The sequence below is a fragment of the Coniophora puteana genome (genome assembly GCF_000271625.1).
Source record: "Coniophora puteana RWD-64-598 SS2 unplaced genomic scaffold CONPUscaffold_3, whole genome shotgun sequence".
NCBI lineage: Eukaryota > Fungi > Basidiomycota > Agaricomycetes > Boletales > Coniophoraceae > Coniophora > Coniophora puteana.
The window spans coordinates 677865-702300 of record NW_006913055.1 but is presented as its reverse complement, the minus strand read 5'-3'; the positions used below and the strand labels follow the sequence as shown (position 1 = coordinate 702300).

Below are 24436 nucleotides of genomic sequence, written 5' to 3'. Positions count from 1 at the left end.
GTGGACGCGAGGATGCTGCAGGCCTAGCTGATAGGCGAGGGTGAGCAGGACGTGATCGAAGGTGCTTCGCTTGGTGTGCTTTCTGGAAAAGAAAAACGTGCCCGCCAGCGTCCCGTCTCTGCGGAGCTCATCTGCAAATGTATGCAAAACTGTTGTCTTTCCCGACCCAGACTCGCCAGCCATCCACACGATCTTTCGACTTGGGTCTTCGGAGAGCGTCTTGAGCGACCGAAGAAGGCCAATTCTTGTTCCTGGGAGACACTTGGAGTGCGGTTGTCGCTCATGGGAGTCGTATGCAGCACCTTGAGCGCAGTCGCGTGCAAGCTTCTGCCATCCTTTGAGATCACCCTGAGCAGGTGCGTAATCTATTTTTTTCAGTCAGAATCTTAAATCGGATTCATAAAATGGTGTAAGGCGTACTTGGAGAGGTCTGTGCCATGATTGTGGTGTGTCTGTCGATACACAGGTGTCCATGTCGGGAGTCTTGACATGAGGGCGATGCATATTCCCACGGTTCAATGCCATACATCGCCGAAACCAAGGCCGAAACCAAGCCGAGGGCCAAGAGGTCCTCACCGGACAGCGCTTTGCCAGGCTCTGGTTACGAGTCTATGAACCCGAGCCAAAGGAAGGCAAAATGCGTCAACGCAGCATCATTATGTCTACTAACATCAACAAGAAGAATAGGAACAGGAGGAGGGGAGCCACGAAGAATCGGGTGAGGCTACATGTTAGTTCTCACGGTGGTTAGGCTTATTAACACGATAGAAGGTGGAACAGAACCAAAACCAGCAGGGCCAGAGCCGGCCGAACACAAATCAGCAGAGTCAAGGACGTCAGAGCCAAAATCAGACGATGCAATCCGGCCCTTCTCGCGCGCGACGAGGGCGTAATGGGCAAGATAGACCCCAACAGATGGTCCCCAGTCGTGCGCCGAACGAAGCTACCGGTTGGCTACCGATCGTGCTCACGAAGACCCTGAATCGTCAGAATCAGCAAGCGTTGATTTTGATTACTTTGACTGCGATGGATACTAAAGCCGCACGAGGAGGGGAGGAACCTCGTTTGTGAACGGGATAGGCTACAACGAAACCGACATGATGACTTTGGGACTCAACGTTCAACCCGTGGGATCCGGATGATGTTGTGCGTCATTCCCCTGCTTCCTATTTCTCCATCTCATTTCTAATGCCTATCCCCATGACGCTAGCTTGACTTTCCCAGTGTTTTGGACGCATTGGATAGGGCATTGGGTGATTACTGAAGCTGAGATTATCGATGATGTACAATATAGGGCTGAAGATATACAAGTTACAATATGAAAAAATCATTGTATTTGATGGAATGGGATAATCGGAGTCGGAGAATTAGTGAATATGTACAGTTCTGGCGATCGCAAGAGCAGTTGAATAGTTAGGTGGGTAGGAGCCTGCATTAATGGTCGTTTTTAAGGAACACCTATATCGTCATCCATCGACCGAAAGGAAAATCTAAGAGAGGAGATGGTACTCTCTTCTGGATCTCCGAGTACAGTTAACTTCTCCTGTAAACGGAGATTGAGGATCATGCGAGGTCCACATATGCTTATGACGGAGACAACAAGGACGTCTGACATGCAGAGATACAGCAACCCATTGTCAGTCATCTTGTCCTATTTCAGCAAAGTTAGTCACAGGGAGAATGATGAGTGAAGTTTGTCATTCAGCCCACCTCTCTATCCCAGACATCAAAGGCGGCGATCTCTATCAAGAGGGCAGAGATGATTCTACGCATGATGTGGTGTTCATATTGAATATTCCCCGGTGACTGGTAGATGGAGACACCTACAGGAAGAAATAAGAGAGGCTATCACGGACCAGGATAACCACCAAGCGAGTCGTCTTCCATGTACTCCACAGCTGACGTCGCTGTCTGTTACAAGCAATGTATCTGAAGAGCGTCAGGGATACCAGTATGGCTTCGTACGCCAGTGTGACTAATTGACTCAATGTCCTCACCCAAAAGGCGGAGGAAGAGAGGAGGTTACCACATATAATTGTGCGACTCGTAGTCGATTTTTGCACTAATGTATTTGGCAATTGTCATCATTCGGATTTAAGGGTCAATGGAGGCGGTCTCTTACTTATGATCTCACCAAATGGTCCATATAAAAGAATTGACGTTGATAGAGAGATAAGCATTTGAGCGATGAACGTCCCGAGTAGTAGACGGAGTATCTTGACGGATCGTGAGTACATTGCGTGTAGGCGGATAATCATCACGACTGGGAGCATGGATCAAAACGAGTAGACGAATGCCCGGTTTAAGCCCGAACACACCTTGTAACGCCATGATCACTATGGTCTGTGTGGCCATAGATATAACGTATAGGATGTAACCTTATAATCCATCTCTTAGTACATTCATCTAAGTCATTTCAGGAAACTCACATCTGCGGCATAGCTTAGGCCACGACAACATATAGAGAATTGGGTCTTCTTCCTACTTCTTGAAAAGCGTTAGACCGTTGACGTATCAAGTAAAATATGACGAACTTGTTCGGACATCATAACATCAAATACAAACCATGCTGATATATAACTATATGTCAGCGAGAGACGAGGATGGGCTGCTTATAGTCTTACATAGCGATTGACTGGGAAATGAAGCTTTGTGTAAAGTGTCAAGCACTTCACCGATAGCGGTATGAAACTCACGCGCAATAGAAGAGGCCCATATATCGCATCTACCCGGCATGTTTCAAAATTAGCAGCATCTTCAGGAACTTTGATGCTTCGGCTTACGATAAAGTACAGTCCGTCTATGAGCGTTAATCTCGGTCGCTTTCGCGCCAAATTGCCTAGTACAAGATACTTTTTCCATACCAAATCTACCTTGAAAATCAAACTTTAAGCGGGGAAACCCGAAAACCGAGATGATTATACCTCAGAGTCAAGTCTCAGAACTGTAGCTGTTCAGTACTTTCCGCATGGGATGCAAAGAACTGATACTAACGGTAGTCGTAGACCGACAAGAAAGATAATGAAACTAATGAGTGGCCCCGTCAGTTCCTAGCATACAATGCCAACAACGCGGCAAACTTGACCTAAAATGTAGCTCATTGTCAGGCCACTCGACCAGAAAGGCTTCCACAACGGGGAGGAGTCGGATATCATTGCGGGAAGGGGATGAATCCTGTTAGAACGTGGTGAGCAGTGGCGACTTAAATATCATAAGGAAGCTATGCTCACTGACACTGCCGTCGCAAACTCGCGCAGCATCGAGACTACGACGGATCACATTAGAAAGCTTAGGCGCAAGGTTTGACAGTGCGTAGCTCATGAGGGTGGCGAGCAGTGGAGACTACTTGATAGCAATGTGATCGGAAATCGAGTTTCCTGTATGCCGTCACAGCTTTTCGGATGAACGCCCAACAGAAATGACGTTAGTCTGTAGTGTAATTCGTTCCCGGTTCGCTTAAATGCGGAGACCAGTCGTAGCAATCGTCGATTGCTAGCATAGATAATATCGCAGAAGTATGGGTCGATCGCGGAGGAGATCGCGGGGTGAGTGGAAACCATAGGCTAGCGTGAATGAATGGAGGAACAAGTCACGGGCGCAGCTAGCCCGGTCAGATCGTCGAACGCCGCATCTGAAACATGCCATCGGTGCAATGCCATGGCCAAAAATTAATGGAGCTAATGATAGCCCATACGGACCAACAACTGATAATCAGAACTCCGGCGGGTACAGTAGGTTCTGTTGGCAATACTGATACTCAGATGTGGAAGAAGACTTTACTTACCTGAACGACTTGCATCAAAGATATCCGCGCCTTACTAGCTGGGCGCTACCACAAGCAAATTGTGAAGGTGTCGGCGAAACGTAGGTCGGTTTGCTGACACGCTCCATTATTTCTTCCAGGGGTTGACATTGACAGAGGCATATGTGATTCTGCAGACGGAACAGATCTGTCGGCTTCGTAATTATGTTACCTTGATCTAATCGCGCTGTGTTGTGGCAAACACTTCACATCATGGTGATTGTCAGCCAACTGCCTCACGGAGAATGCCGAAAAGCAGCCTTTCGCCATCAAACCCGGTCCGCCCCCGGCTTGAGCAACGTGCTGGTCGCTTCTTTGTCCCTGAAGACAGTTTTCCCATCCAGCCAGCATTCGGGACTCTCTTTCGCTCATTGCCTTTCAAAGTTGCAATCACCTTGATCATCATCGACGTGTTTGCTTCTCTTTCGCCTTCTGATAAATGGGCGCTGATAGGCGATTGTATTCTTCAACCAGCGTAACTAGAGGTCGAATGGGAACTGAGGCCGAGGCCGAGTCGGACCTAAGAAGCGGTTGAAAGGTTCGAGCAGACTCGAGGCGACTGACTCACTTTCGGACGCACTCCAATGAACGTGAAGCACTTAATCCAAAGCTCGAGCCACTTATTGATCTGTCGCCAACACTCACTTGCTGACCAGAGCCAGCCCTTCAACTGTCTTCATGGCCCAGAGTGCGGATGAAGTTGAAGTCCACACAAGGTCGGCAGAGGCCACTCCAGAGACCCATGCAGGGCGTGTCCTCGAGCCGAGTCCGCAAACAGAAACAAGGGAAGAGCTCGCCTCGTCGCTTGCTCGACCACCTCTTCCGAAGCTTCAGATAGCGATTCTGCTCCTTGTTAACCTCGCAGAACCCATCACAGCCTATGTCATCTACCCTTTTGTCAATCAGCTTGTGCGACAGACGGGAGTCACGGGAGGGGACGAGAGCAAGACTGGATACTTTGCTGGGCTTATCGTACGTCTATATTTCCGCCTTCATCTTCTTATCAACCCATTCCGTATGATCCAGGATTCCATTTTCTACGCCGTCGAATGCACGACCATCCTCCAGTGGGGACGCGCGTCGGATCGATTCGGCCGGAAGCCAATTATCCTTGTCGGTCTGTTCGGACTCTCGCTTTCCATCCTCTCGTTCGGTGTCTCTCTGCAATTCTGGCAGCTCGTGCTCAGCCGGTGCGCGGAAGGTGCTCTCAATGGTAATGTGGGCGTCGTGAAATGCGCCATGGCAGAGTGCACGCAGGGTGACCCGGCCAATATGGCTCAAGCGTTCGCGCTGTTGCCCATGGTATGGACGCTGGGAGTGACAATTGGGTGAGCCTTCGACATATAAGATATATTTGATGCTGGCACTAATGGCACGCATATGCATGTGTAGGCCAATAGCGGCCGGTGTCCTGTCACTTCCTGCAGAGCGATGGCCAACGACGATCGGACGCTCAAAGTTCTTCCAGCACTATCCTTACTTCTTACCATGCTTGTTTGCTTCAGTGGTGTCGGCCATAGCTTTCGTGGTGACCCTAGTACTCCTGAAAGAGGTATGCTTTACTTTGTCCTATCTCATGATTTCAGCTCACAGGGCTTCTCTCCAGACCTCGCCTCGTAAGGCACTCTCGCATAAAGCGGTATCGAAGAACGTCGAAAAGGCTGAAGCAGGAGAGAATGTTATCGTCGCTCCCCGCTCGAATGCTCCATCTCCCAACCTCCAAAACGCCACTGAAGCTGACGATTCGCCCGACCTTCGGGATCTCCTCATCCGGCCTATCCTCATTCCCATCGCAAACTACGCCTTCCTCGCGTTCACGGACATGTGCTTGTCAGTCCTCCAGCCTCTGATGTTCTCTACCTCCATTTCCTCCGGCGGCCTATCTCTCTCCACGTTCGAGATCGGCATTATCATTGGCGTATGGGGCATCATCACTGGCGCGTTCCAGGCTGTGTGTTTCCCAATCCTGCTGCGGCGCGTGGGGCCGCGGACGTTGTACACGGCGAGCTACGTGTGCTTCTTCGTGGCGTTCGCGATGTTTCCGCTTATGAGCTTCCTGGCGAAACGCGCGGGTAGAATGGATGCTGCGACGTGGGCTGTACTGGTGATGCAGTTCGTCATGTACGGGGCCGCATATTGCACATATGGTACGTAGTTTCTACTCGTAGCTTTCGAGAGAATACTGTAAGCTGACATGGTATATGTAGGGTGTATATTCATCTATATTACGAACGGTGCGCCGAACAAGGAAGCGTTGGGCGCGACAAACGGGCTTGCGCAGATGACGGCGTCGTTTATACGAGCGATCTCGCCGTCGACGGCAACCTCGCTATTCGCTGCGTCTGCGCAAAACAATATCGCCGGAGGGACGATTGTGTATTGGATCATGTGCTTTGTAGTGGTGCTAGGGACTCTTTGCGCGTTACAACTACCAAGGCAGTTTCAGAGGGTATAATGTCGAGTCGAGCAGGGTAGATCCAGATTCTGACTTGCTGTGTCCTTTACACTGAGCACAGAAATACATGCAGAGTGTATCATGGAACGTAAGAAAGGAAAGCAGTGGACGCGTTTCCCATAACTCCGAACTAATGTACCAATACTATAAATCTTTTTCAACGTTATTGCGATCTTTTATCCAACCTCACCCTAACCCAGCGAACACATGGCCGCTTCAGCTTCAATAGGCATCGCATTGATCACAGGCTGCGCTCAGGGCATCGGACGCGACATCGAGCTGTCTCGCTGAAGACGGGTTCGATATATCGCTTCATGACATGCTGACCAAAAAGAGTGCTCTCGACGTGCTCGCGACAGAGATCAAAAAAAAAATTGGTTGTAAAACGACAATCTTGTTCGCCGACGTGAGCGGCGAGGCACAGGTGAAGGACATGGTAGCACAGATCATGAAGGCGCTCAGCTCGCTCGGTGTGGTGAGCTCCCGCTGCGATCACGATGCTGTGGCGACTTGCAAAGTGAGTTGACGGGGGTTTCGCGATTGTCGCAAATGCGGGTATATCCATCCCAAACCTGCATCACCGATGGTACGGATTGTTCACATGCTTGCACTAGTGGTCCTTCAAATACCGTCCATTCCTCGTCGACAGTCGACCAGTCTCTGGGACGCCATGTTCACCGTCAACGTGCGCGGCGTCTTCCTCTGCTTCAAGCTTAAGCACGCAGGTGCCCAATTGATCGCGCAGGGTCGCAGGGAAAGGGTTCATTGCTGCCACGTCCATTTCTTGCAAGACTGCTTTCAAGGACCTGAGCCCATATTCTGCCTCCAAATTGGCGGTGCGCGGACTATGTCATGCTGCGGCGCTCGATCTGGGGATGCATGGGATCACGGCGAACTCGTATTCTCCGGGAGCGATTAACACTGCGTTGCGTGAGTAATTAAGACATGCCGGCAGGGAACTGAATGTGCTTACGAAGGGTTTGTGAAGTTCAGCTAGGGTCGAAAGCCGATCTCAAATCTAGCGTGAGTCCTCCGATTATCCTCATAATTGCAGATACATGTGCGAAGAATAGTGTATTTTGGCGCTCTGCATGGCTGTAGATGGAAAACAAGGCGGCCCTGCGCAAGACTGGAACTGCGGATGGCGTTGCGAACGTCGTGTCATTCCTAGCATCAGAGCGCTCCCACTTCATATCGGGTGCGTCAGCTGGTTTTGATCACGGATACATGCTTGCCAGTAGCACATTCTTCGTTGACTCTCCCTGGGCCTACTTATGAAGGCCAAAGTGTGAGTCAGCCCGCAGATCGTCGACAATTAGATCATTCTACTGACTGAACGCACCACCGCAGATCTAATGTGACGGTGGGTGAGTTAGGTACATGCCCTGGATCAAGATGGGCGAATGAAACTCCATAGTAAAGTCAATCGGCGCGTTTCTGGGAGCAGTGATATCGATGTATAAATGTAGGATACTTTTCAATGAGTATGTAGGCGAATGGAGCGAAGAATACGATCGTCATGGCGCACCCATCATAACATCGGTCATCATTCGCCCATCTCGACGTCTCCATCTTCATCGTCGCTCGCTTCTTCCCACTCGTCATCATCGTCACCACCCTCAGACCCGTCGATTGGTGACGGCTGTATGCCAAGTGCTTCCAACCCGGCGATTAGTTCATTGGCGTGCTCGAGCAGTGGCGCGTCAGGGTCATCTTGGCGTCGATGGAGCTAAAGAATGACGCATACAGTCAGTCAATGACATGCGCGCCGGATTGACGAGTAACGCACCGCTTTGCACGTCTCCAAGCAATCCCTTGCATCCCTCGCGAGGTCCTCCCACCCTAGCTGCTCCCATTCCTCCGCGCCAGCACCAACCAGCCCCTGCTCGAACGCCTCCCCAGCCTCTGCCGCCTCTACCTCCGCCTCGCTCCGGGCCTCACTGGGACCTTTGACGAATACGTCTACACCCTTGCCGTCCTTTGTGCGCTCGGCCATGAGCCAGAAGGCCCAACCCTGAAGGTACCACCCCTCGACGTTCTCGTCGTCCGCTTCGATGCACCCACTGAGGACGTCCACGGCATTCCGAAGCATACCTGTCTCGAGCAGTAGTCTCGATAGAGAGAGCTTGACGGGCAGAGGTGGAACCCGCGGGTCCGCAGCGGGAAGAGCGTGCCATGCCGAGAGGGCACGGAGGAGAGCGGTGCGCGCACCTGGAGGGTTCGATTGGGAAAGGCGGACGGAAGCGAGGGCTTGGAGGGCTTCGGTGTGAATGGGGTCATACGAGAGAGCAGCGGAGAGGAGGGTATCGCATGTCGAGGACGCGGCTGGGTCGAAGCTGACGAGGACGTCAGAATAGTGGAGACACGGGAAAGATGACTGATGGCACACCAGAGGTCTAACGAGGGATCCATCCACACCTCGACCATACCAACGTACGCGCGCACGATGTTTCCGCGTACCTCCGCATCCGCATCCTCTCCCTCTGCCCCAGCCTCCCTAGCAGGTGATGTGGAGTTCTTAAGCTGTCCTTTTAGAATCTCAATTGCAGTCTCGTAGTGGGTTAGAGCCTGCTGTGGTTCTTCCGCAAGCTGCGCAAGGTAGAGGTGTGCTGAAGCAGGCGGAGATGGTAACGCATCTGACGAAGGTGGAAGAAGCGCTTGAAACGCCTTGATCGAGAGTATATGATGAATCCATGTTGTCTTCACGGCAAGGGCTATAAGACATGCTCACCTGCCGGGCTTCATCGACCTTTCCCTCCTCTAGCAGGACAACACCAAGCATCTCGCGAGCCTGCGCACGTTCCTCCCGCGTCGATCCATCTGTTCGTACAAGTATTCGGTCGAGGAATTTGTGTGCGAGTGCGTAGTCGGTCTGGATGATGAGATCCTGTGCCTTGGTTAGGAGGGAGGCGATGGTGGGCTGAGAAGACGATGCAGGAGTGCTTGAAGAGTCGACCGTGACGGTTGACGTTAGGCGTTCAGCCTTTTTGTTCTTTGTGCGCGTGCGGGTCATCCTGCAGGCCCAGATATGATGAAGGCGAGGAAAAGGAGAAGAGATAAAGTCGAGATCATCTTCCCACGCATGTTTTTCCTCTCTACATCATACGCACGACCACATGTTATCTTCCAACGCCGCAACCATCCTCTCTTAGTTCTGCTCTACGAATCTTTGCAACTTTTAGTATCCCTCAACGACACTCCCGTTCTGGTATGTTATGCACAGTCAGACAGACAAAAATCTGACGGATTGCTGAACGCCTTGGTGCTTTCTCCATCTCGTTGGTGCCTCAATCTATCGGTAAGCCAATATCGGCCACAATGACGCCTATCTATGCACAGTCAGCGACAATTGGAGACCTATTGGATCTAGTGAGTTAATCGAACGTTGAACTTCTGCTGATGCTGAATCGTGGTTCGTTTGCAGATACCGCGAGTGATTGACGATGTCGATGTGGGTTGCCTCTATCTTGACCATCAACTATTTAATCAGCTCAGAATACTTAGCGCACACTTGACGCATCCCCATGCGCGCCTCACGTCGGTACTAACAATAATATCTCTCAGATTCCTCTGGCTAATGACGCGCGGCGTTCCATCACCGAGTACACATCGCTCCGGGAACACCTCCGTTCGGCAGCTGCTAGAATCTCTCAATGCGCTATCAAGGTTAATGAGTCAATCAAAGCTCATATGCGACTGTTCTCTGCCGTAAATCGTCTTCCACCCGAGATCCTAGCATCCATCTTCATTCAGGCCCTTCCTCCCATGAAGGACGTCTGGGAAGATATGTGCACTGCCCCCCCTTTCCGTGTATACGTACCTGAAGGGCGTGGTATTGTTCTCAACTTCGCGCAGGTGTGCAGGAGCTGGCGTGAGGTGGCACTAGCCTGTCCAAGATTATGGAACCCCGTTCTTTACCAGCATGGGTTTACTACCTGGGTAGGCTTATCGATGGGGGAAGGTCTTGAAGAACTTGTACGAAGAGCAAACAGGAATGGTGCCCCAGTCGACTTATTACTCGACATGTCGGAAAGGCCAATTGGCCTTAACCCTGACTCAAGGGATACATTGCGGGGGGTATGTCAAGACGAGCTCGCATTGTTTCAAGGGCAATGCACCGCGATCGAGATCAACATTCGCTGCGGCTCGGCACTTCCTCCACTCCTCGAACACCTCTCTCATCCATCGGGGCTCTCTCGCTTGCGCATAATGGGCGACATTATGCCAACTGATCCTGGTGCTCCAGCGTTGCTCGACCCAGCCAGACACCCCGCACTCACCGACCTCACTCTCCAAGCGCTCAACCAGCCTCTTGACATCAGTCGCGTTTTTGCTGCGTCAGCGCGGTGGGACAAACTCATGTCTTTGCAGCTCATCACCTACAGATTTATCAACAACGAGGCTCCCCATCAGGTCGTGCGCAAAATTCTCGACGCCTGCCCCTCTCTGCGCCAGCTACTCATACGCTGCGCAGCAGATAAGGTAACCGCAGCGCTACAAGACGACGCCATCGCTCCCGACCCGACGTCACAACAGAATGCATTGAACGTCGACCCCTCCGAGATCCTCACATCTACCTCTCTGCGAACGTTAGTGCTTGCCATTTACAGCACGCATACAAGCAGCATGCTCCTCTCTCTACTCCGCTGCCCGTGGCTGCACACCCTAGTGGTTAAAACATCCGTGACGCTTTCAAGCCTCGAGACCTTCCTGACCCACGCCGTGTCGGTAAAAAAGCTCGTGATAACAGGAAACTACTCTTCTGTGAAGATTGCAGTGAGATCAATCAGGCATACATTCCCATCGTTGAATGTAGAGGTGATCCATGGCCCAAAGGGAGATGACTGGTTTGCGTTACCGGTATGCTACAGGAACAGGGAGGATGTAGATTGGCAGAGATAGCCATGTGTGTAAGTTGATCGTCGGAGATGCGCATATTTCATTTATCATCTCACTTCACATTACGGTGGATGACTGCCATTCGAACGATTCTTTGGCAGATTAAGTACCTGTTGTGCCACGAGAGATTTATTTATTCTCTGAGCTGCTCTTTGAAGTCGCCTTGGCCCTTCCTTCCATGAGAGACGTATTCCACCACACAGGATTCGTATAGTTCTTCTCTGCTTACCTCCCTGAGGGTCGCACCGCTACCCCCAACGTTGCGCAGGTTTGCAGGCAGTGAGACAGGTCTTTGGATAAGACTGTCTGCGAACCAGAGTTCGTTCATGTGGTGGCCATTCTCAACTGTCGCACTCGCAAGCGTGCGTGAAACTAAAGCTACGGCCACAGCTTCTGGTCGGTGATGCCAGCTCCTATGTGTGACAAGTGTTTTGAACTTATTTACCAGCATTGTGTGCATCATGATCGAGTCCGATGAGGATATGGAACGCGTAAAACGCGTGTATGTGTGCCACGTGTGCCACACATGCTAGGGGGCATTGCGGGGTCGTAACATCCCTCACTGGCACTTGACGACGCGCCTTTCGCTCATTCCCCCCGTCGTCTCTGTTTCATCTCTACTTTTCTTTCTAAAACATGGATCAGGTTTGTCATTCATACTACTACTAGCCTTGTCTCTAGCTCAGATTTCGCGCCTCGTACGCCCTCGCGTTTAGGTCATGGAATCCTCGAATGCGATGCATCATCTGCCCATTGAGGTTATCGAGGCGATCATGCCATTTGCGCTCCCTCCAATGCCCGACTTGTTCAGCAACACGGACCTCAACTTTGCGTTTTCAACGTACATCTCGGGGGGCCGAAGCACCGCCCTCAACCTCGCCCGCGTTTGCAGCGCGTGGCGCGAGATATGTCTCCGTAACCCTGAACTGTGGAGGGTTATCTTCCTCAAGATCAATCGAGGGCAGGATCTGCGCTTGCCGCCGCCTCAGCACGTGCAAGAGCTGATCAGGAGGGCCAGCCTGAAGGCTGCGGACGCACCTCTCAGGCTCGTACTCGACGCCTCGGCGAGCGGTCTAGGGCTGCGGGATAACATCGAAGGCGCGTTCGAGGGCGTGCTCGCGCCTTTCAAAGGGCGCTGCACCGAGGTCGAAATCGACATCTTGGAGGGCGGCGCGATCCCGCGCCTCCTGACGTTCCTCACCCATTCGAACCACGGCTTGTCGCGCCTGCGCGTGATGGGCGACTTCCCATTTCCATGGCACCACGACCGCCGAACCATGTTCATCAGCCCTTCTCAGCAGACGTCGCTCGAGCACCTCTCTCTCCAGGCTCCCGGAATGTCGAACGACATGCTATTCGACGTCCGTCACTTTTGGTGGGCCGAGTCTGACGTGCAGTGGACCGCTCTCAGGTCGCTGCAGCTCAACGTCGACAGGCTCGCTCTTCCGCCGGCCAGGAGCGTGTTCCACATCCTCTCTGCCTGCCCTTGTCTCGAGGAGCTGCGCCTGCGACAGGGGCACTGGGACAGCATGCCGCCGCTGGACGACTCTCTCATCGATCAGGACTGGTGGACCGAGGAAAGGCAAGATGGGCAGGGGGAGGTCGAGTCTCGCGTCGCGCCGTTCGCGTGTGCGTCCCTCCGCACGCTCGTGCTCGACATCAGGGCCGTGCTTCCGGGGAGCGCGCTCCTGCGGGTCCTCCGGTGCCCGTCTTTGCAGACGCTGGTTGTGAACATGTATGTGCTCCTCCCGAGCGTTGAGGTGTTCCTCAGGAACGCTGGAGAAGTGGAGCGTCTGGTGATTGCTACAAAGGGCGGGAGCCAGGATAAGGCGGTTGGTAGGCTGAGGGATGGATTTCCGGGGATGAAGGTCGAGGCGGTGGATGAGAGGGACGGTCGGGCGTGGTTTGCGCTGCCAGTGTGGTACAAGGACGGAGACGACGCTGCATGGGACGGTAGAAAAGTTCCTTCCATGCCTTAGCAGGCGTCAGACAGACGGCGGCGGCGATATTGCAAGTACTGGTCGAGGTAGAAAAGCTGCTCTAAGAACATATACAGAATCTCCATGTCTGAATGTCTGCAAGGGTGTTGAGGTGTAGGCGATTGATGATGGGCGCGGTGAGACGAGCGTTAGAAAGCTCACACACTCCCTGCGCTTCTCCTCATCCTTCAATTCTATGCCAGACATACAAAGTCTCCGAAAATCGGGCCCTCAACTATGCCGCTCCCGGGAACGTGTGTTACGGCATCGCTCGCACCCTCATGTTTTGTCTCGCCAGCTTTCTGGGATGACTGACAGCTGTCCAACACTCAAGTTCATAACGAGTTCATAACACCCAGAATGGACTTCAACCGCCTGCGCTGCAACACGCTCCCCTCCTCTCCCTCAGAATCGCATTTTACCCTCCCCGAGGCCCCGTATCCCGCCTACCACAGCACCAAAACGGCTACCACCAATCGCCTCCGCACCAACACGCTGGCCACACCCAGCCACACCCATGCCAACGCGCACGGTCTCCCCAGTCCGCACTCGCCCACGCATGGACTAGCCAATGTGCCACTGAAGCCCGCTGGCCGCCTTCTTCGCCTTTTTGCTGCGGGCGCCGTGTTCGAGACGTGCACGCTCTCTGTGCCCACACACCCCGCGGAGGGCACGACCACAACGCGTGCCCCTGGCGCACAGACGACACGAGGCGGGAGCGCGGCGAAGATCCTCGCCTATGTGGTCGAGCTCGGACGGGTTGCTGTTGAAAGTGGTGTGCTCAACAGAGAGTACGGTGCGAGTGGCACGGGTGGTCAGGGAGGGTGGATGGGAGGGTTGAGGAGGAAGAAGCGAGACAAGGACGACAGACCGGGGACAGGTTCGTCTGGAACGGGAGGTGGGTCAGGTACGGCAATGCCAGAAGGAGGATTTGTGAGCTCTGGGAACGCAAATGACGCGCCGGGGGACATTGTGGAGGCGATGTTGATCGCCAGTCTGGGTGGCGCAGAGGAGGGCGTCGTGTTGCGCGCCGCGATTGAACGCGTCGGTGTGCACACGCGTTTTTGTAAGGTATGGGACGGGCTAGGTGTGCCAAAGGCATGGGTGTTGCATGCAGGTGCGTTTACATTGTCGTTGGCCCTTTGATTGTAGCTGAGGTGGTGTGTGGAGGATAGCGGACAGCGACTCGCATACAGTCATCAACCATAATCCTCTCCCCGACCTCTCGCACGAAGATTTCATAGCCCTCCTCGGACCTATACTCGCACCTGAGAACTATCCCTCGCTTTCGCCCAATGCTCATCCAAATCCGCATTCACACACAATCAACCTCAACCGCTCTGTTGCACCACCCCATCCCACCCATGGCCATGGCGGTCATAGACATACCCACGGACGCGGAAACTCAGGAGACGGCTGGAATCCTGCCATCGCTCCGTCACCGAGCCCAGGAACCCCGGCGCCCTTCGACTGGATTCACTTCGAGGGCCGCTCGGTGCGCACGACACTCGCGAATATGGCTGGACTGGACGGGTTAGCACGCGAACGACAATGGCGGCACGCGTGCGCATTCAGCTTGGATCTGGGACCTGGGCGGGCTGGGGTCGAGTCGGTGCGCACAGATTGTCCAGACTAATACCTCCCACGTCCCACTGACCTGATTATATGCGGTACACGCCTACAGTTAATCACACACGCTGATATCATCTTCGTCACGCCTCTCTACCCACCCCTCGCCGCCGTCCTGAAACCCTCCACCGGTGCTGGCCCCAGCGCGGGACAGGGCGACACCAAAGCCCACGCGCTCTCCCCGCGCACGCTGCTCCTCTCTCTCGCACGCAGTGCGCCTCCGCACGCACTGCTCGTCGCGTACTGCGGGCGCTCGCGCGGGGCAGCAGCGCTCAGCGTGCCGACGCAGGAGTACTACCGGAGCTCGGAGCTCGTCAAAGACACGCCACCCGCAAAAGCGGACGAGGACAAGAGCAAGAAGGGCAAGGAGCGGGAGAAGCCTAGCGATGAGACGCCTGCTGCGATGGAGGATGATCCAGACGCGTTCATCGCGGGTATGATATTCGCACTTAGCAGACGCGTTGTTCCCGGCCCGCCGTTCTGTCCTGCGTCTTCGGATTCGGCCATGGCGCCTCAGCTCGATGACGGGCCTGAAAAGGGCCAGACGCAGTGGAACCTTTCGGAGTGTCTGCGGTTCGCGACGGAGATGGCCGAGCGCGCAGTACGTGTGCGTCAGAGCAGGGGTGTGAGCGAGTGGGGTGGCGGATTTGGAGTAGGGAGGGAGATGGCGCGGGCCGGGTGGTTTGAGGGACCAGAATTGCGATGAGTCGACCCTTTCGAGCATTTGGACTTTTGTTTCGCCTCTCGCCGGTACGTCGGTGCCCAAGATGCACCATCTAGAACCTCTATGGGCTCGAGTAGTGCGCTTATTCTTGCAAAGTTTTAGGCTTGCATCAAGGACTCCAGTACCCCATCTTCCGCAGTATACTTGCTATCTCTCCATTCCGCGGAGTGTCAAACACTACCGTCATAACCCACACTATGTCATACCCGCTCCCCGGAATGTTATTTCATTCCTGTCTAACCGCCCTGCGGCTCTCACAGAACAAACTATGGGTACCGCGGTTTCCTTGCACTACACAGACGCGCCACGCGCCACGTGGCCCTCGCGTGAGTCCATCATGGAAGCGGCTGCCACAGACGCAATGCCCCACCAGCGTGTCCACAGTCTGGGGTGCTGCTACGCAGACAGGAAGCTGCCCCGTACGTGCGCGTTCCGTCACGCTGTGCACACTGCCTCCACGGCTAGAACAAACAGAGCGCAGAACAATGGACACGAGCGTTATGATGGATACTTTAAAGATGGGGTGACGCCCTGAACCCAGGCTGGATAAGACCTTTGTTTCTTACCTCCCTAACACCAAACTTCCCGTGTCTTGCGCTTTGAACTGCTGTACGCCTGAACAACAAGTAACGCAATGCCAGCTATCACACTCTGCGAAGTACGCTTTCGTCCTATCAAACCACAAGGCCCGCGTTCTGACTTATCGCAATGCATCCTCTCAGACGTGTGGGCAGCGCCCGAGATTCGTCGAGGCCTCTGGCAAAGTCCATCCATACTGCGGCAAGGCATGCGCAGACGTCGCCGCTGCAGTAGCCGCGTCTACCAGCGCCAAGCCCCCGAAGACACAGAAGCCCAGCCCAGGTTCCCACTTCAGGCACACTTCCTCCCCGCCCACCAACGGACAGAGCGCACCTAGAGCCGCGAAACTCCCGCCTCCGTCGCCTGACCTGAACCAGGCGCTCGCGGACGAGCTCGCAAGCGCGAAGGCGCTGCATGGGCAGGGCGTGGGGTTGGACATCGTCGCTGAGTTCAAGCGGAGGGGCACGTGGCGGATCGAGGACTGCAAGGGCATGCGGGAGGTGTGGTTAGCGCGGAGGGCTGCGGACGAGTGGTGCGTCATATGCGTCGTTTTCGCCATTGGCGGAGGAGGAGTAGCCGTTGCTAACTGACATGCGTGGGTGTAGGGTGAACATCGCATTTTCGTACGTGTTGCCAGATGCAGCCGGGGGAAGTGGTGCGAGTGTGAAGGGGAAGGAGAAAGACGTGAGATATCAGGTTATACTCTCCAAGGTGCGTTTTTTATGCGGCTTTATCAAGGATTTTGTGTGCTCACGTTGCAATATAGCCAAAGAAGGGCGCCATAATCGTCAGCGGCAACACTACCACAAGCGGGAAATTTGCGATTGGGACAATTGCGCACTGCTCAGACGGAGCCAAGGCCGCTGAGCGTACGCCCGAAGGGGAGCGCTATCGTGCTAGTGTATGGGAAGGGTCTAGGGTGTGTTCACATATCACCCTCGTGCTTAGCCTTCTTTTCATTCATGAGGAAATCGAACAGTTTGACGACCTCCCATCGCATGTCCGCACAGGTTTCGTGCGATATCTGCAGAAGCGAGGGATAGATGACGAGCTTGCCATGTTTGTTAGGGAGTATGTGAAGCAGAAAGAACAAATCGTGCGTGTTCCATGTTCTTACCCTTTGCGTTCGAAGGTTGACGATGATGCAGGAGTACGTCAATTGGCTAGAAAGTGTACAAACCTTTGTCGCTTGAACGACTTCAACCAACGCTTCTAATGGACTGATTATCACGCGGATACCCCACTCATAGCCTATTCACGCGCAGTGCATCGTAACTTATTCTTGGATTTATATGACTGTTCGCACATGCTGCTTACCGTATCGTACTTGCGCATCCTAGACTAGAGATATTCCCATCTCGGATCTAGTACCCCTCTAGCTACCTTCTTATTGTATTCATGACATCTCATGGGCCCTTATGCAATATCTACCGGATAAAAATCCTGTTTAACGGTTCGAGTCACAGACCGGCCTTCAGAGGTACGAGCTGGAAGGTCCCTGCACTCCCTCTTCCTGCATGAGCTCGTATACCCACTGTGCTTGTTTACTTGGCTGGCGCTCAGCCCCATCTTCCGAGCTTCTTGTCTCGCCTGCACATCCTGCGAAGAGAGACCACCAGTCATAGACAAAGCCGTCCGTGAGCATCCATCGACCATCTCGCGGACCGTCCCGCGTCGCCGCCTCCCAGTCGTTCATCACAGCGGCAATCGCTCTCGCGATGTCCTCTCGGTGAATCATGTACAGACTTCCCTTCCCCGAGATTGAAAATGGTCTCAAGGTTGTCTCAAAGTCTCAAGCGTCGATGCATGGATGTGCCCAATGTAACATTACGATACTAATTGATTGAAAATTATGAACCTCGTGTTTCAAATGTAATCTCAGCCCATGATTATGCCTCCCATGCGACATCCTCCCTGTCTTTGTACCACAACGGCAGCGCAAACCACTCCTTGCCCTCTCTGATATTGGCTAGCTCCACAGCCAATGACGGGAATGCGTCCCTGATCTTGCCAACCGCGACGTCCACAGGGGAGTAGTTTGTAGTTATTACAAGCCTCTTTGCTGATCCCGCGTGGGTAAGGAAAGTCTCGAGACTCGGAAGCATCACGAACGGGCTGATCACTAAGGTGTGCAGCGATGGGCAGCGGAGTAAGGAGAGAAGCGTGCTACCCATGAGGGTGTTGTGGACAACGAGTACCAGTGCACGCAAAGAAGTGGAGGTGATGATCTCGGATGTGTCTATGTTTAATGTGTTTTGCTGTGACATCGACGTAGGAGCAATGATGTTGTCTTGCAAGGATGCAAATCCCTGGTCTGTAGTAGCCCGGACGAGGAGTTGGCGGAGAGAAGGACAGACAAAGAGAAGCTTGCGCACGACCTGATGGGGAGCTTCATCATTGGCGAATCCGCCAGTAATCAGCTGCAAAGAGACTAGCTTATCCCATCTCGATGAGGGAGTGAAGACGCGGCCGAAGTCAAGGGGTTGTCTGAACGCCTGAAGCGTCAAGTCAGCGAGTGCAGGGTGCCTCACTGAGTCGAGCAAGGCAGGCCCGTGAGGCCCAGTAGGAAAGATGTCACCCATCAAGCGCAAGCGGGAAAGGCCAGATGGATGAGAAAGGTGTGCGAGGAGTGGGGATAGTACCACGCCCTCCCGGATGTCGATCTCGATCGCAGTGCATCGCTTTTGAAAAGGCGCAAGCGAGCCCTGGCATGCCTCCTGTAATTTCTCGCGCTCAAACAGACCAATGTCATCGGCAGATGCATCGACCACCAATGTGAGCGGCGCATCGTCCTTGTTCGCTCTTCGCACAAGCTCCTCGACGGGTGCCGACCGGTTGCCAAGTGACTCAGGGGCGAGCTTGACGAAAATGGGGTTCCATAGCTCTGTGCAGTGTAGCGCTATTTCACGCCAGTTTCTGCAGACCTGTGCGAAGTTGATAGCAACTCGCCGCCCTTCAGAAATATATGTGAAGAACCGGAAGTCGAGATCTGTTTCACGAAAAGCATCTTTCATTGGTGGAAGAGCCCGGACGAAGATGGATCCTAGTATCTCGGGTGGAAGACGAGTCGCGGCAGAGACCAGCCGCTTGTGGGCTTGGATGGACTCGTTGACTTTGATGGCACACTGAGAAAGCGTAGATGCTGCGCGGTGGAGGCTATCCAGAAGTGCTGTGTACTCGGTTACGGCGTGTCGCGCATCATTAGCCAAAGGGCCCAGTGAGACGTTGGCATTCGTGTTGAGGTAGGGACTACACGGAGAAGCACCAAGCGTACACTGAGAGGCCCACTTGAGTGAGCTCATCGATTGCCATCAGACGCGGTACGTACATTGACATCGTCAATAACACGCGGTATCTGCAAGGAAACCATTGTTTAGTGAGACGCTCGAATTGGAAGAAGAATCTCTTACCAGACTCAGGATCTCTCCAAGTGCCATCGAACGGGGAGCTGACATTGGATGCTCAGTCGATACAAGGTTGGAAGCAAGTTGCAAGAGTGATAAACGGAGAGGAAATGAACTGTAAAGGGACCGATTATAGCTTGTGCGGCGTTACTGTAGAAAAATTCCCACGATCTCCCTCAGCAGCAGACCGTGACTGTGCTCGCAGTCGCTCTCGCGCAGTAAACTCTGCCCCGACAATGACTCACGGCTTGGATTTGGTTCTGGGCCCCCGTTTCCAACGAACTTTGCACCGACAACTTCAGAAGTGGGCTTCTGTGCGTCATAAAGTTACTGCCAAATATAAATATTATGTAAGGCTCATTTGGTCATGGTACAGGCAACCTTGCGCTGATGATAGTCCACAGGGCTGCAACTTGGACTCAGAGTCCAAATATTTATTGGAAAATCCAAGCTCTTGATCTACACAACCATGTCAAGGCAACGCGTAAACGTGACGCGCTCGTAGTCCATTAGCTAGGAGGATCAGTACTGACCAATCTCTTACCAAATCTATGCGTCGATCTGACTACTGGACACTGGCAGAAATTTACTTAGGAGTGCAAGGAGGACCACGTATTAGGACATGAGAGGAGTCCATTCATATCAACTCCGATACAAGATTTGTGCGGGAGATCAATGACTACACGCTCAGTATCCAAAATCGCCAACTTAGTCTAGTGTTTATTCAATTTTAACAAGGTTCAGGTACGCCCAGCCTCCGATCAATTTACTGAGAATAGCCTTGTTTCAGGACGTACATCCCAGCCAATAAACCAATTCCAACGCAGGGTACATGTACCCTGATATGATAGCACATGCTCTGGACAGCAGCGATGGCATTTATTCTCGCCGAAAACGAAACGATAGCATCTTATCGAGTGATCCACAGATACAAACGGGTATGACCCATCAATCATCTAGTGTAACATCAGCTCCACCCGGTTGATGTCGCCCGAGAAGAGACACTGCTTCCATGCGAGCAAACTACATAAAACACGGGCATTCAGAGACCTAGCGCTCTCTGCCCAGCCGTCGGTGCCGGACCCCTCCAATGTCGTCTCAGGGTTTAGAGGCTGCCGCACGAGCAATACAAGTGAGAAACTGTATATCATGTCAGAGCTCTTAGTTCATCCTGCAGCATGTGTACTCGGAGCTGACGGCGCTTTTTCTAGGTGGCATGTCGTTCTTGGTCGTTTACAGAATTCGTGCGTCATCCATAGTTACAGACGTACAACGACTTTATCGCACTGACATAACATTTTCGCACCAAGTTCTTAATCTAGGTGACGAGGCAAGTCTTTCACTTTATTAGTGGGAACTGCAATGCTCATCATGTCGTCATGAAGATTGATCTTATATGGGTATTACTATGTGTATTTTCGGTCCATCATGCACCTTTTTGACAGTCTTTTCAGAGGCGACACTCGTCAACGAGGACCATGGTGCTTTACGGTCTGGTAAAAGCACAGCCATTGTGATCAAGTTGAGATTCTTACACGGACTTGTATATCACAGCTATGTTACGGAGGAATGATAGAAACCATGTGAGTACATTTTTCGGCCTGTCGATTTGGCAAATCTGCGTTCTCAAGCTTGAGAACGTGTAGTCTTTCATTGCGTGAGATTCAATCCGCTTTACACAGACGCAATAAATTTTCTAACGTACATACAACAGTTCCAATAATGCATACAAGTTACGGCGTAAGTAGGATCCCCAGCTTTACTATCTATATATATTGACTTCGGTATGCAGGCGTAAGTCTTCTTTCGTCCCATGCTTTTTCCTTTCTCATGCGATAGACATACGTCCTTTCAGATGTAAGTGAATACTAATAAATGTACTCTTTGATCTGAACCCGAACGCCGTCCTACATAGGTGTGGCTGCCATTACAGTATCAGAAGGCGCGATAGCCTTCGCGATAATCTTCGGGCTCAATGGCACGTATATATTAGTAGCTTGCACCTGGCTTCTATTCAATATATGACTCTAGTAATGATGGGACTAAGAGTGCACGCAATGTACCACAGGTCCAGAAAAATCTTCGCTATTCTGATAGCATGCTTTGCTATCACACAAGCCCTCAACATTGCTGCATCTATCGACTTCATCATTCAAGTTGACGTGATTGGTACAGTCATTCTTCGAGCACTTGTTGTTGTGTTTTTATTGACTGTTCATGTGTCAAGTGATCCCGTTACCAGCAAGTTGCAGTTATGTTTTTCAGCCAGCAACGATTCGCCTACTAGTGGCAAGCAATTTTGCTGTATGCGCCTACGAAATTATGCTGCTTATCATGGTGCTGTACCACTTCTTCAAACGGCTAAGAAACTATCATATGGCCGTATGGAACTTCCATACGCTATTGTCGCTGGTGACCAGAGATCACGTCTTGTACTTTCTAATGTGCGTAACATTAACCGTTCTCCTCAGACTTGTTGATAATCCTACTTCGAAGCGCATCACTTTCTTGGGCAATTCAAGGAGTCAGCGTACTACCGCAGTTTCCCACTAATCTGGTAGGAATAATAAGTTCATCATCAAAGTTGCAATGCCCACTAATCTGTGCAGCTTAACAGCATATCCTGGATCATATTCGTTGAAGTGACATCAGTATTCGGCTTCTGTATGATTGGTCCAATCATGTTCCTAAGCATTCGACGGTTTGATAGCAAGGTTATTCACATCGGAACGTTCAATGGAGTTGAGTTGGATGAAATGCGGTTTGCAGACGGCGATCCCTCGGTAGTCAAGTTAGAATCTGGAAGCGAATTATCCAAAGCCTGATACGTCCATAGGCGGGGAAACTCTGGTGGAATGTTATACGACTCGTTCACGACTTAGTTACGAGCAAGGTGTTGTATTTTATAAGACGGATTAATGCATATGATGTTACACTACTGTTTTATGCTCCGTCATATCTACGTCTTCACGTCTAGAACTAGAGGCCTAGGCAAGTTCATCACGCATCGGGGTCCCAATACCGCCTACAACCGCACTCTTCGACTATCTCCACATAACCGTACCACACAGGAAGCGAGAAGAACCGCGTATCCTTTTTCTCAATCTCTTCCACCTTCAACGTTGGATGAGTCGTCTCGATGTCCTGCTTGATATCTTCGCCTAGCTTCGGCGACATCTCATGTGTGACAGATTTCAGCAGCCTGACCCTTTTCAATGACTCTCCGCAGTTGTTGAGAAACGTGTCAACGTTCTCCTTGTGTACGTGTGCGTTTGTGACGAATTCTACCAGAGAAGGACACTTCAGCGCCTGCAGAAGCCTCGACGTACGCAGGTCGTTGACACTATGCAAACCCAGGAAGCGAAGTTTCTGCCAAATGAACGGGGTCAGGGCACTTCCCTGTGGTAGGCCGAGAGGCTTAAAGAAAACGTTGTAATAGTTTGATGCGAATGCTGTGTTATCATTCTCCTGCACGTAAAGGTGCTCAAGGTTCGGCGCGATGCTGTAGATGTGAAGCACGACTGTGTCAATTTTAAGACCGCAGAAATGGTTGCACGTAATCTGGAGGGATGTTAGGAACCTCCAGTGCCCGGGAAACGTGGGCGTCTGGGAGGAGGGGAAGAACGTCTTGACGTTGAAGCCCCGCTGCGGGACATCGACGCAGAGCTCTCGCAGATTGGAGTGGCGCGTAAGCTCATCGCCTGTTCCCTCCGCGATGAGGCTTCCCACGAGCCGGAGACGCTTCAGCCCGGATGATGGGAGTGCGTGGAAGCGGATTAGATTCAGGAAGCCACCCTCTTCCATGTATATAATCTCCAGCCCCTCGCATCGCCCCCTGAACGCTGGTGATGTGTGCTTGGGTGATAGTGAGCTCATGTAATGCGTGCCACACGTATCAAGCGCCAGCATCAGTGGTGCGCCTCGCGACCTGTGTAGTAGCTCGGCAGCGACGGCGTTCACAAGCCTCGGTTTTTCAGACCACATAATCATTTGTATGAATGGGCTAGGGCCGTCTGGGTCGTTAGACGGCGTCAACTCAAGCTGCCGCAACTTTGCCGGGGCAATGACATTCCAAAGCTCGGGGGTGCCAAGGGCGATCGCGCGCCAGTGACGGCATATCTGGGCAACATTCAGCGCGGGGGTGCGACCAGCGTGTCGGTAGGTGGATAAGTGGCCGTCGTACCGTTCGGGCTCAAATCCGTAGTGTGAGACAGGATGGAGTTCGACAGGGGTTAGCTGGACGGATAACACGAAGATACTAGCAAGAATCTCGGAGGGCATACGGGTAAGGGCGCAGATGGGTCTGAAGTGCGCAAGGGACGCTTGGCTGAGTTTTGAGTGGCACAGGTTGAGCTGTTCCGTGATGATGTGAATACTGGACATGAGTGAGTGGTAGGTTGCGATCTCGTGTCGTAGCCTTTGATCATCCTGCGACCCGGGCTCGACGTCGAGCCCTGGGTCCTGTGCTAAGCGTTCGGCATAGGGTGACGATCTGAGAGAATCCTATCAGAAGCCGACTAAGTCATCGATAATGGACTGAATCTACACTGAATATCACCTACATTCACATCTTGCAAGACGCGAGGGGCCTACATGACAGATGGTAAATCCGTCCTCAAGTGATTGCGTAGGTCAAGTACTCACGAGCTTGTTCAGATCATCCAAGGACTTGAATATGTTTGTACTAGTCAAGTCCGGTTCAGTAGAAGAAAAGTGGAATGGAGACAGGTGCATGACATGTCCTGGCAGTAGTGGCAGGGACATGATGGTCGCGTGTTGAGGCTGGCGGAGGGCTCCTGTCTTCCGTCCAAAATGATGGGATTTCACAGCGTGAGAAAGGCTGACTTGTTCCCGGAATATCTACTCCCGTAACTCCGGTGCTCTTGCCGGTGCACTTTTCTTCGTAATTTATCACTACATAGTCTCAAGCGCTTGTGTTGCCCGAGGTCGTGTGCTCTGCGCAGT

The 24436-nt window shown here is 52.5% G+C and overlaps 10 protein-coding genes across 10 annotated transcripts; 5 read left to right on the top strand and 5 right to left on the bottom strand.

Annotated features, from left to right (window-relative positions):
• Positions 1-63: 63 nt before the first annotated feature.
• Positions 64-303, bottom strand: CONPUDRAFT_31560 (uncharacterized protein; the record flags this gene model as incomplete). The annotated part of the gene is made up of 1 exon (XM_007767040.1): positions 64-303. A coding segment is annotated over one exon (240 nt), but the record flags the coding sequence as incomplete, so codon positions are not given.
• Positions 304-1447: 1144 nt separating this feature from the next.
• On the bottom strand, positions 1448-2460 carry CONPUDRAFT_70721 (uncharacterized protein; the record flags this gene model as incomplete). The annotated part of the gene is made up of 6 exons (XM_007767201.1): positions 1448-1651; positions 1711-1823; positions 1857-1911; positions 1998-2062; positions 2319-2378; positions 2430-2460. The coding sequence occupies 6 exons, from the start codon at positions 2458-2460 to the stop codon at positions 1448-1450; spliced, it is 528 nt and encodes a 175-aa protein (XP_007765391.1).
• Positions 2461-4472: 2012 nt separating this feature from the next.
• On the top strand, positions 4473-6370 carry CONPUDRAFT_163074 (MFS general substrate transporter). Its single transcript, XM_007767483.1, has 5 exons — positions 4473-4774; positions 4829-5130; positions 5195-5354; positions 5409-5949; positions 6010-6370. Exons 1-5 carry the CDS (start codon positions 4481-4483, stop codon positions 6255-6257), a joined length of 1545 nt encoding a protein of 514 aa, XP_007765673.1. The 5' UTR covers positions 4473-4480; the 3' UTR covers positions 6258-6370.
• A 639-nt stretch (positions 6371-7009) lies between these two features.
• On the top strand, positions 7010-7195 carry CONPUDRAFT_50896 (uncharacterized protein; the record flags this gene model as incomplete). Its single annotated transcript, XM_007767136.1, has 1 exon — positions 7010-7195. A coding segment is annotated over one exon (186 nt), but the record flags the coding sequence as incomplete, so codon positions are not given.
• A 592-nt stretch (positions 7196-7787) lies between these two features.
• CONPUDRAFT_163073 (uncharacterized protein) lies at positions 7788-9272 on the bottom strand (the record flags this gene model as incomplete). Its single annotated transcript, XM_007767482.1, has 4 exons — positions 7788-7986; positions 8047-8593; positions 8647-8924; positions 8989-9272. Coding segments are annotated over 4 exons (1292 nt in total), but the record flags the coding sequence as incomplete, so codon positions are not given.
• A 303-nt stretch (positions 9273-9575) lies between these two features.
• CONPUDRAFT_163072 (uncharacterized protein) lies at positions 9576-13186 on the top strand (the record flags this gene model as incomplete). Its single annotated transcript, XM_007767481.1, has 4 exons — positions 9576-9626; positions 9682-9708; positions 9762-10985; positions 11873-13186. The coding sequence occupies 4 exons, from the start codon at positions 9576-9578 to the stop codon at positions 13133-13135; spliced, it is 2565 nt and encodes an 854-aa protein (XP_007765671.1). The 3' UTR covers positions 13136-13186.
• Positions 13187-13495: 309 nt separating this feature from the next.
• Positions 13496-15470, top strand: CONPUDRAFT_150828 (uncharacterized protein; the record flags this gene model as incomplete). The annotated part of the gene is made up of 3 exons (XM_007767480.1): positions 13496-14252; positions 14311-14747; positions 14820-15470. The coding sequence occupies 3 exons, from the start codon at positions 13496-13498 to the stop codon at positions 15468-15470; spliced, it is 1845 nt and encodes a 614-aa protein (XP_007765670.1).
• A 652-nt stretch (positions 15471-16122) lies between these two features.
• Positions 16123-17481, top strand: CONPUDRAFT_163070 (mitochondrial glyco protein; the record flags this gene model as incomplete). The annotated part of the gene is made up of 5 exons (XM_007767479.1): positions 16123-16146; positions 16211-16599; positions 16673-16778; positions 16834-17163; positions 17216-17481. The coding sequence occupies 5 exons, from the start codon at positions 16123-16125 to the stop codon at positions 17258-17260; spliced, it is 894 nt and encodes a 297-aa protein (XP_007765669.1). The 3' UTR covers positions 17261-17481.
• A 475-nt stretch (positions 17482-17956) lies between these two features.
• Positions 17957-19538, bottom strand: CONPUDRAFT_142353 (uncharacterized protein; the record flags this gene model as incomplete). Its single annotated transcript, XM_007767478.1, has 3 exons — positions 19478-19538; positions 19396-19422; positions 17957-19342 (listed from the first exon to the last, which is right to left on the bottom strand). The coding sequence occupies exons 1-3, from the start codon at positions 19520-19522 to the stop codon at positions 17957-17959; spliced, it is 1458 nt and encodes a 485-aa protein (XP_007765668.1). The 5' UTR covers positions 19523-19538.
• Positions 19539-22471: 2933 nt separating this feature from the next.
• CONPUDRAFT_70716 (uncharacterized protein) lies at positions 22472-24235 on the bottom strand (the record flags this gene model as incomplete). Its single annotated transcript, XM_007767200.1, has 3 exons — positions 22472-23974; positions 24034-24060; positions 24116-24235. 3 exons carry the CDS (start codon positions 24233-24235, stop codon positions 22472-22474), a joined length of 1650 nt encoding a protein of 549 aa, XP_007765390.1.
• Positions 24236-24436: the final 201 nt, after the last annotated feature.

What these genes read in the sequence shown, in the direction of transcription:
- CONPUDRAFT_163074 (XM_007767483.1), top strand. Translation starts at nt 4,481, where the DNA reads ATGGCCCAGAGTGCGGATGAAGTTGAAGTCCACACAAGGTCGGCAGAG. An exon ending in GATACTTTGCTGGGCTTATC is followed by an intron (nt 4,775 to 4,828) that starts GTACGTCTATAT and finishes CGTATGATCCAG; the next exon opens with GATTCCATTTTCTACGCCGT. An exon ending in CCCTAGTACTCCTGAAAGAG is followed by an intron (nt 5,355 to 5,408) that starts GTATGCTTTACT and finishes GCTTCTCTCCAG; the next exon opens with ACCTCGCCTCGTAAGGCACT.